The following is an 11,020-nucleotide window of genomic DNA, read 5'->3' on the forward strand; positions in this document are numbered from 1 at the left end:
ATGATATCAATTTTAAAAACATCACAAATCACCTCATGTGGCCTAGACACACCTCTTCTAGCACACACCTCTCCACAACTTTGTGACCATTTCTCTTTTTGTTTAAGCAAATGATATTTTAATTGATTTTTTTTAGTCAACAGATGTATTACCTTTCAGAACTGGCATCTGGTTTTCTTTACCAAAGTATTTCCAATTTATGTAAATTTCTGTCCAATTAACAAGGTTGCTCTTTTGACTAATATCCAACATCAGGACAGTCCCATGATAATGAAACATCGATTCTTGTCCAGAATTCCTCCCATAGTAAAATAAAAAAAAAAAAGAAAGAAAAATCTGTGTGATGTATGTACCAAAAATCATGTAAATTGATCTAGTAGTTTTATTTTTTAAATCAGAAAATCACATTTTATGAGTATTAGAGAAATGACTGTTTCACCCACCATTTTTGAAAAAAAAAAAATCTAGAAGAAAAACGAAGGGAGATAACTGAACAAAAGTCCATTCAAACTTAAATTTTGAAATAACAATTACGTTAGCACTTACTTTTAAAATAATCTTCATAAGAGAAAGAACAACCAAACAAATCCAAAAATAATGTACAGCAGTTCCAGTAATTATATTTTCTATATACACTCGTAAAAAAAAAAAAAAAAAAAATGGGCCAAACAAATTTAATACATTTTATTCAACTAAAAGGTATATTGAATAAAGAACAATTGAACAAGGAAACTAAAATGAGGCTAATGACACGGAAGACGACATTTACTTTAATAAATGCTTAGTATGGAATCGCATTCCCTTCTAATTTCCTTAAAAGATCAATCCTTTTTGACATGCTCTCAACCAAAGTGGAACACTATGAAGAGGAAATGCTATTCCATTAACTTTGCACAGCTTCCCACAGTTTGTCATTGTTCGAAAAAGTTCTTCCATCCAATACACGAGATATTATGGACCAAATATTTTTGATTGGGTTTAAATTAGGGCTTTGACTTGGCCAAAACATGATATCAATTGAATTATCAGAAAACCATTTTTTGTGACTTTAGCAGTGTGTGCAGGGGAATTATCATGTTGAAAAATAATGTTCCGGGATATTCCCAGCTTCTGGATACTTGGTAACAGCCCTGTTTCTAATATTAAAATGTATTCCTTTGGCATTGATTAACTTCTTACACCTAATAAGTTCCCCAACTCTTGCTGCAGTAAAAGTTTCCCATACCATTATCCCTCCATTCCTGTGTTTAACTGTCGTTTTTATGCAATTTGGCGAAAATCTTTCTCCAGTTTTCCAATTGCACCATTCGAGTGCATCGGGAACATCACTAACAAGACAAAATCTTGATTCATCTGACCAGAAAACATTCCTGAACCAGTCTGTATCTTTTTTACCATAACACAAGAAAAATCTCTTTCTATCGTTGATGTTCTTCTTAGATAAAAATGGCTTCTTTGCACACCTTTTAGAAGAAAATCCCATTTCTTTTATTCATCTAGATATTGTATATCTAGAAAGAGAATTTCCAGCCCTGTTTTGAATTCTTTGCTATGGTCAACATAAGTTTTCTTTCGATCCTTCAAAACAATTAATTTAAGCCTGTGGTCGTCCTTCAAAGTGGATGCTCTAGGCCGACCAGCTCCAGATTTCCTTTTTACCGACGTTCGACTTTAAACCTTTCACCATTTCACTTCACTACAGAAAGATGTTTTCACATTTTCTTTTCTTAAAATATCAAAAATCTGCTTGTAAGTCATTTTGGACTACCTTAATCCTGCAATTTGTTTTTTTTTATATTCTCGCCAAGGTGCGGTCTTACCATTTTTAGAATTCATTTTTCCACTTATTATTATATGCTATAATAATAATTTTCAGTTAAAATTAACAAAAATTCATAGAAAAATATTGAAAAATCGATTTCTTCCTTCTTTCACCCTTGACCTGATTTTTTTTTTTTTTTTTGCTCATGAGTGTGTGTATGTGTGTGTGTGTGTATATATATATATATATATATATATATATATATATATATAAAAAATTATAATTAAATAATGATTATTCATTTTTACCTACAGACACTAGTGTTTCATGCTTATGCAATCATCAGTGTAGGATAACAATTCCTGTCGGTCTTGAGGTCCAACCATAATGTCACCTTTTACTTCACTTACTGAACCTCTACCACAAGACCACCAAAAAATTGGCACAAGAATGAAAAGAATTAAAAACTATTAAGCGCCAAATCCAGGCGAATATAAGGACAATTTAGAGTGTTCACAGGAGTGGAAGTTGTGAACATTGCATGGATGCTAGTTGACTGACTTAATTATAATTCTCCAGACTATCCATTCTTAAGTAGTCTTAAACAGGCTTGAGATATATATATATATATATATATATATATATATATATATATATATATATATATATACTATAAATTCGTTTTTCTTTTGTGTGTATTGATATTCATATTAAAAACCCTCTTTTCTATTAGTATTTATTTGCTTTCCCACCAAAGCAAAATGTGATACGTGGTCATTTTTAAAGTGGGGTTCAACCAGCTCCCCGAAAAAAAGGAAAAGGGGGTACTCTGGTTGGGTCCAAAATTAGTAATTGTCCCAGTACAGAGGGTTTCCCCTCCATTACCTTAAGTGCAGCATCTGCAGAACAGATAGTATTTATTTGCTTCCCCACCGAGCAAATTAGGCACAAGGCTGCTTTTTAATGTGGATAGAGAGGGAGGGGGGAGGGAAAATGGGACCAGCTCCTGATGGGTGGGAAATTGGAGCTGAATAGTGACAATTGGTATGAACGGTTGCCTCTACATTGACCAAGGTCTGATATGTGGGCTTACCCCCACATATGGTCTTTGCTTGCAGCATCTGCAGAACCGATACTACACTTTGATCCTGGCCCGAAGGCCAAGAACAACAGAAAAAAGGTAACCCTCTTTCCTATTTATTTAAAAAGAAAATACAATTTTCTTATATATGGGCTGTGGAATTGTATTCACTAGCAAAAAGATCTAGCTAATTTGCATATTCTTTTAAACATTCATTTTAATTCCCTATTAGTTTTTTCAGTTTTCTAATGGGATAATCATCTTTAGTTAACTATTACGTGTAATTATATTCATGCAGATATTCTGCATGATTTATACTTGCATAATATTTGCGTAAAAAGCTTATAGTAAACACAAAATTGTTTCCATATATATTTATGTATACATATATATTTTTGTTAACAAATTTTGCCTACCAACCTCCTCCCAGAGTTTTTGGTCTACAGACATGAAACTTTATATATAAGGTATTTGAATCCATGCAAAGCTTTATATTTGAGTTTTAGCCCGTAAAAATCGGTGCAAAAGTGTGAAAATTAAAACAAATGAAATTTGGAAGGTGAAGGTCGAACGCCGACATTACAAAATCATGACATAGTAGCTATTGGTTTATGTTTTAATTTTTAGCTTTGTAGTAAACATGTTTTCATAGCCCAATCATTGACGGCAGAGGCAAAATAAATCGTGAGCTGAACGTTTTGATTTTGATTCTCGGTGGTGGAGCATGGGTCTACTTTTTTTTTTTTTTAATACTTTTTAAATCATTACTATATATTGCATCCAATCTATCTATCTATATATCTATAAAAGTGAAAATGTTTGTCTGTTTTTTATCTATGGTAGTTAAGGAAGACTATTATACAGAAAGGCATCACTTTACATATTCACACTTTTTAATATATACATATGCACATAACCTTATGAACAGTACATAGGGCCCGAGCAAAGCCGGGTGGAACTGCTAGTATATATATAACCCAGTACCTCCTGCCTCATGGTCAGGTGACCGGCGACTAAACTGGTTCCCCCGCCAGACTTGTTTGGTGAGGAGGGTGGCTAGTCTCCCTGAAGGATTAAAAACAAGACCTTCCAAAGGGCGAATGAACCTTTTTAAGAGGTCAATGGCCAACTAGCATCGGTGTGTTTGTGTGTATATATGCGTGTGTTGGGTGGAGAGGGGTCCCGTAAACCGTGGTGAAGGCAACCTTTCTAGGAGAAGCAAATCTCTGATTTAAAAAACCATAAAGCGGGATACCAGTACACGCATTAAGCTGGTCTGCAGTTTAACTTGTTGCTGGCTATCTTGCTCTTGCTTGTTGCTAGATCTCAACATTTTGAACCGAGAGAGAGACTTAGCTGTTGTACAAAGCTAAGACTCTGTAACATCATCTGTGTATAGATACTCCCTCAGGCATTTGTCTATTAAAATGGTCCTGTGGCGATGGAAGTCATTTTTGGGCTCAAGGACTTTAAGTGTCTGAGGGAGTGGCACTCGTCTGACAAGACGTTGCAATCATCATATATATATATGTATATATACAAACACAGATACCTAAAAAAAAAAAAGCACAGTAAAATTTTACTTAGCTGGTCCTTTTAAAGAATGGTTGTCCTTGAATTTATTCTTGCTTCTTTTTCAAAGCGTTGCTCATTGAAGCACTACATTTACTATTGCAAAGAGTTTTCTTAACTAAAAAATAAAAAAAATGTCTTAATTATTCATAAAAGATAAGACCTGTGCAAAGATAGCTTTTTAATTTAATTTTTTTTTTTTTTTACTGCACAATATTATATCAAAGAGATATACTTATTTCTAACACTAGATTTATGTTGTAATGCCTATGAATTCCCATTAATTACTTAAAATGATTTTCTTTATAAGAATAAAACAACTTTATCACTTTATATGGTTTTTAGAGTATGATATTTTCGTTTTGTCACAGGTACGTACATCATACAGATTTTTCTTTATTTTTATCTTTTAATATAAGGAAAATTCTGGAAATTTTTTTTTTTTTTTACACACAGACATCACCACATTATCAAGGCCAAGAGGCCACTCGAGGATAAGGGTTGAAGAGTGTACAGTAGAAATTGGACAATATAGTAATCAATTCGGTAAATTTGTTAACTTATATGGAACGGCTCATCAAGAACTTGTTTACGTTAGACTTGAAGACAACCATATTGTAGTCATCCGGAAAGCAGGAAAATGGAAGGCAATACCACAGGCGTGCAGTTCTAAGAAAGAAGCTTTGTTCATGGAATCTACATTTAGGTTTAGGCACAGATAAAGAGTGGGGGGAATTATTGATAGTGTTTTTAGCTAGACGAGTGTTTCTTGTGAAAGTTTGGCGAGGGGGGACCATAGACTGAAGCTCAGTCGAACACTTTCCATGAAAATAACGATACATCAGAGACAAACTCGCAACATCTCTTCTGTGAGATAGAGGTTACAGGGAAGAGAAAAGGATATCTCCTACGAGGCTACGAAGTCTATTTTGAACTCTATCAAGGCAGGACAAGTCCTTTCTAGCAGCTCCTGCCCAGATGTTGCAAGAGTATTCCATCCTTGGACGTACCTGGCTCTCATATAGATAGAGAATTGCATCAGCAGTGAGATATCTACTGGATCGATAGAAAGATCCCACCATTTTTCCAGCGACCTTAGCAACAGATTTGATGTACCTGTTTCATTTAAGATCAGGAGTAACGGTCAAGTCCAGAAGCTTGTCAAAACTTGAGGCCTCCTGAAGACGAGAGCCATTCATTTCAATTGATGCCAGATGCGGATCAGTGTTGATGATGTAAAGAGAGAAGCTTGGTTTAAAAGAAACCAACCACTCCTTTCCCCGTTGTACCACATGCTCAAGATCAGAGGAGAGAGAATCGGAGAGAACTTGGTGGTTTACCGTCTTAGATGTGCTACGATAAATGGTAGTGTCATCAGCATAAATGTCTACAAATGATGTAAGGATGTGATTTGGAAGATCATTAATGTAGATCAGGAATAGAGTTGGGCCCAGGATGGACCCCTGAGGGACTCCAGCATTAATACTGTGAGCTTCTGATTTTTGCCCCTCAACTACTACTCTTATGAACCTATCAGAAAGAAATGATTTAATAATTGAGAAGACATTTCCAGCTATACCATAGCTAGAGATCTTGTGAAGTAAATCTTTATGCCATACCCTATCAAAGGCCTTAGATATGTCAAGAACAATTGTCCTAGAAAGGTTGTCTCCGTCGAGAGATTTGCTAATCATATGAGATATAACTGTAAGCACATCTGCTGTAGATCTAGCAGAACGGAAACCATATTGAGTGTCACTAAGAAGGTTATTTTTGTTGAGATGGTTGATTACTTTTGTATTTAACATAGATTCCAGCAACTTACTCATGACGCACAGGAGACTTATTGGCCTGTACTGAGAGGGGGATGAGCGATCACCTGAATTCTTAAATACAGGGCATACTGATGAGATTTTCCAAGGTGATGGAAAGCTATTCTCCTTAAGGCAACGTTTAAACAGTTTTGTACTTCCAAGCTCTTTTATAATTAGAAGTCAAATATATTGAAGTAATCAAAACTGCAATTTTAAGCTTAGAAAAAAATATTCAGTTTTTTTTTTTTTTTTGATTTGTTTAAATTATCATTAATTTCCTATTAAAATGATCTAGATTTTCTTTGATAATCAGCATGATAAAAAAAAGTGTTAAATTTGCAAAGTTAACTCCCTCTCCCCCTCGAGAAGATTATAAATGGACTAGAATCTGCAGAATCATCACAATTTTGTGTAAATTAATTATTGGTAAAATCAAGATAAACCCATAGCTAAAAAGAATTTCATTGGTGGAGGGGTTTACGAAAAATATAACTATGACTTCCTTACAAACGATCTACATACTTAGGGGACTATTCCAGTTCTTAAACGCAGAAGACATATTTTTTATGTGGAGTGGGTTACTTCCCTTGGTTCGCTATTATGATTTCATGCTTATCTCCCTTGCAATATTCTCTAAAATATTAGAACACAATATTGATTTTTTTTTTTTTTTTTTTCTTCTTAAATATAACCAGTTTTTACTAGATACGTGCAATTTAATGGTGGAAACTGATAGAAACCAGGGTTTTGAAAGTCAGCTTACCATAATTTTTTTGTAAGTTTCCAATTACTTTTTGATTGTGTTTGAAAGATTAAAGTCTAAAGTTAATTTCTAAAAGGGAAAAAATATATTCTTACAGATGAAAACAAAAAAAAGTATTAATGAAAAATGTTTTCATGTAACATCGAAAACGCGAATATTCAACTAAATTTGAAAGTTAAATAAATTCATTGTAAAAATCACCTTGAAAGATAAATATTAGTTTTCAGGGACAATTTCAAAGATAATTAGTAAAGTCTTAAGATATTGAATTGAAAGAAAAACAAAAACACCTAATTATTATAAAAGAAAAATTGCTTAATTAGTCCAAAAAAAAGTGAGAGTTTTGTTAAAGATCCGGCTTTGTGTAATCAAAGCAACAGACAAAACACCACTGATAAGTTCTATGGAAGCCCAGAAAGTCAATTTTATTTGAAAATTTATTTTAAAAAATTGAAACTATATTATACCTTAATTTCTCTATATTTGAAAATTATAAAAATATTAATTTAGGTGATCCAATTTTGTTGTAATAAAAAGGAAATGCTTATTTATTTAGAATATTTTTTTACTTTTTGACATGATTTGATTTATTCATAAATAAATTGTAACGATAATTAAATCAATCCTTTTCAAATAAAAGTAAAAGTGCATTTTAAGTATGAAAAAAGTCAATTAAAATCACTGATTACACTGACAATTTATTCACTGAGAAAATAAGCAAAAATAATTATTATTTTTCTTCTTTAATATAAATCTCAAACGTCTGTTACTGTGTATGTTTTGCTAAAACTTTCAACACATGTGAGCAACACTGATAAAATTGGTATTAGTTGAAAGCTCAGTCTCTCAGCCGACAAATATCCCAAAATTGGCCAACAACATTAATTCTTTCACCGTCAACTAGGCCATTTTTTACAAGGAGGGGTCACTTTTTTTCGCCGACATTTTTGCAAAGTCTTCATATGCCTTGGAATGACTAATCTTAATGGCATATGTCATGGTGGGCACAGCAACTAAATCATTCACTTTTTTTTCACTTCCTTTTCCTGTTAGCATTACAGGTTCGAGCCTGCCTGCCTGCTATTTTTTTTTTTTTTTTTGCGCTCACACAGATACTCACTACTATTTACATTTTTTAGGGGATTGATTATTATAATTTTTTTTTTTTTTTTAAACATTTTTTTAGGGCTGTGTTGATCAATACCCTTATCAGAAAACCTCTCCACACCCGGGCAACGCCAGATACCCCCGCTAGTAATCTATATATATATATATATATATATATATATATATAATATAAAAGCGAAGTGTGTGTATGTATGTATGCATGTATGTACACGTTTTGTGTATGTCCGCAAAAAGGCTTTTTTCCGGGGCTGCTCGCTCGGCTCGCTCATTCTTAAACTTTTTATATGACCTCTAAATCGTAATATCTACGACTTAACAACGGGTCTTTGCCTGTCTATTTAATTTGCCCGGCTTTGAAACGTTAAATATTCCACATTTTTGGATCGCTGCGTGTTGCTTTCGTTTTTTGGTATAATAATAAAATAGAAAAAAAGCAAACTAAACGTTCGCTGTCATATCAGACAATTGCTTTATTACTCCTCCTCTAATAATAAACGGGGGGGGGTCGCTTTTCCTTCCTAAAAAAAAAAAAAAACTTGGATCAGTAGAGAGCATGAGTTGTACAGTGACAGATTTTCAATCTCACTCATTGAACATTGTGTCACTTTCAAACATAATAGAAGGCGACTATTGCTCTTGGGATTTGTACACAGCTGGCCAACTAGTAGAAGATATGCAACAACAAAAAAAGAACAGCAGTTTTCATCAAACGGAAATGGAATCATCTTGTCTTTTCTGGGGCGACAATTTTATCGTTCCAACCTGTATATTTTTTTCTTTCGATTCTATTCCCAGAGTATGATCATCAAAATGTTTGCTATTTCTCATCTACTACTACTTATTTCTTGCAGAATGTAAAAATACTTACCAGATATAATGGATTATCTGAGACAATCAATGATGAAAGATCTTGCCATAATCTGAAAATCAGCCATTGATTTCTTGACTTTGATGTTCAATATTCAGACGATCCTTGCTGATAGAAAACCATTCAATGTCTTTGACAATCAAGGATTTCTTATAATATACAATGTTGCTCAAACCTGATTGCTTGCTATGTATTTTACCTTTTTTTATAATCGTTGTGGTTCTTGTTTTTCTTTTGTAGGAACCAATTTATGCTGTGGTGAATAAACAAAAGTAAGAGAATGGCAAAAGACGATTCCAAAAGTGTAACAGAGGTCAATTGGTACAGATCAAAGTAAAGATGATGAAGGAGGAGGAGGAGGAGGAAGAAACAGTATTCATACAAATTACCAAAGAATCAAAAATGGACCCCGGTCCACAGGTAGACAGCAGTATCCAAAAAAACAAATTCTTTAAAAAAATAAAAAATATATGTGTATATGGCAGACGTATATAATGCTTTTTCCATCCCTTCTAAAACATTTCTTATTTAATAGTTTTTCAATCTCCAGATTAATATTGATTAAAATCTAAATCTTCAAGTTGTTTTTAATAGATTTCTTCTATTACAAGTTTTGCACAAAATGATCCAAAATTGATATTTCTTGAGGATTTCTTCAAATTTTTATTTAATTAAAAAAAATTCTGATTGTTATATCGATTGAACACCAAATCTTCAAATATTTAAAATTTAAAAAAGTAAAAAATTCAAATTTTAAATATGTAAAATATCTGCCCCCCCCTCCTTCTTCCCCGTTCAAAATTCTAAATGGCTTTTGTAAACGTTATTGTTTGGCTGAAGACTGGTAAAAAAAAAAAAATCACGTTGGAGGAGGATCATTTTATGTTAAATTTACATAGAGTTCTTACATCTAAAAATTGAACATGTCATTCTTTTCTGAAATGTAGTTTTATTAGAATCTGAAGATTTTGTGCTTAATCAATCGTTTTCCAAAATAAAGAAAAAATAAAATGTTTACCAAAGGAAAATGCATCTTATAAATCTGCCATGTATATTCAATCATTCATTCGAACTTAATTATGAAGGAAAATTGAAAACTCTTAAACCAATGAAAAGTGGACTATGCAAAATTCTCAAAAATATAAAAGAAAAAAATGATACAAAAGTTGTTTAACTGTTTATATATATATATAACAAAAGATCAAATCAAATTGTTATTTGAAAAGAGTTATATTAATAAGAGAAATGATTTATTTACGTTTTTTTTTGTTTTTTTTTTGTTTTTTACACACGTACCAGTATATTTTTTTCATCCATCACCGAAAGAAAGAAACAAATTGAAAACAAGAATCTTCCAAGTTTTTTTTTTTTTTAAATTTTTGGTTGTAATTGTTTTGTTTTTTTTATTGTTGATTTTCTTCATAAAATCTAATTAAATAAAGCTCATACCCCCTTCCCCGAAATATTAATGTTTTATTTTATAAATCACCAAATGGCCAATAATCAAAATAAAAATAAAATGAAAAAAAAAAAATAAAAATTCAATGTCACAAATCAATCAAGCTAAAATCTTAGAATATGTATGAAAAGAATATTGTAAATTTTTAATATATATATATATATATATATATATATATATATATATATATATATATATATATATAAAATAAAGCTTCCAAGCAGAAAATAAGTGAACAAAATGTTTTTTTTGTTAAATTTTTTAAATATTTATTTTACTTTTCTAATCTATTTTAAAAATCAATGGTTTCTGTTCTTTTTTTCCAGTGGTACATTTTCATTATGATTTTTAGCTATTTTAATTATGACTACATTATTTGTGATGCAAGATTAGATGTTGAGTGTGTCCAAAAAAAAAAATAAATAAAATAAAAAGGGAGGGGTTAAAAATGAAATAGTTAACACAAAGTTATGAAAATCGATACTTCAACAGGAAAGAATAGAAAGTAGCTTAACATACCAGGATAAAAATGTGAATCATTTTTTTTTTATAAATCATAACATTTCTAAATTT

General features: G+C 31.8%; 1 protein-coding gene across 7 annotated transcripts in view; it reads left to right on the forward strand.

Annotated features, from left to right (window-relative positions):
• The window catches only part of LOC145279635 (uncharacterized), a 396,470-nt gene extending 385,903 nt beyond the window's left edge, over positions 1 to 10,567 (forward strand). For all 7 annotated transcript variants that reach the window (XM_080130859.1, XM_080130858.1, XM_080130861.1 and 4 more), the window contains one exon: positions 9,229 to 10,567. In XM_080130859.1, coding sequence (XP_079986985.1) covers positions 9,229 to 9,264 — 36 coding nt within the window. In that variant the 3' untranslated portion in view covers positions 9,265 to 10,567. The remainder of the gene's footprint in view (positions 1 to 9,228) is intronic.
• Positions 10,568 to 11,020: the final 453 nt, after the last annotated feature.

The sequence above is a fragment of the Euprymna scolopes genome, chromosome 7 (assembly GCF_053919585.1).
Source record: "Euprymna scolopes isolate OS-2025 chromosome 7, ASM5391958v1, whole genome shotgun sequence".
NCBI classification, from domain to species: Eukaryota; Metazoa; Mollusca; class Cephalopoda; order Sepiida; family Sepiolidae; genus Euprymna; species Euprymna scolopes.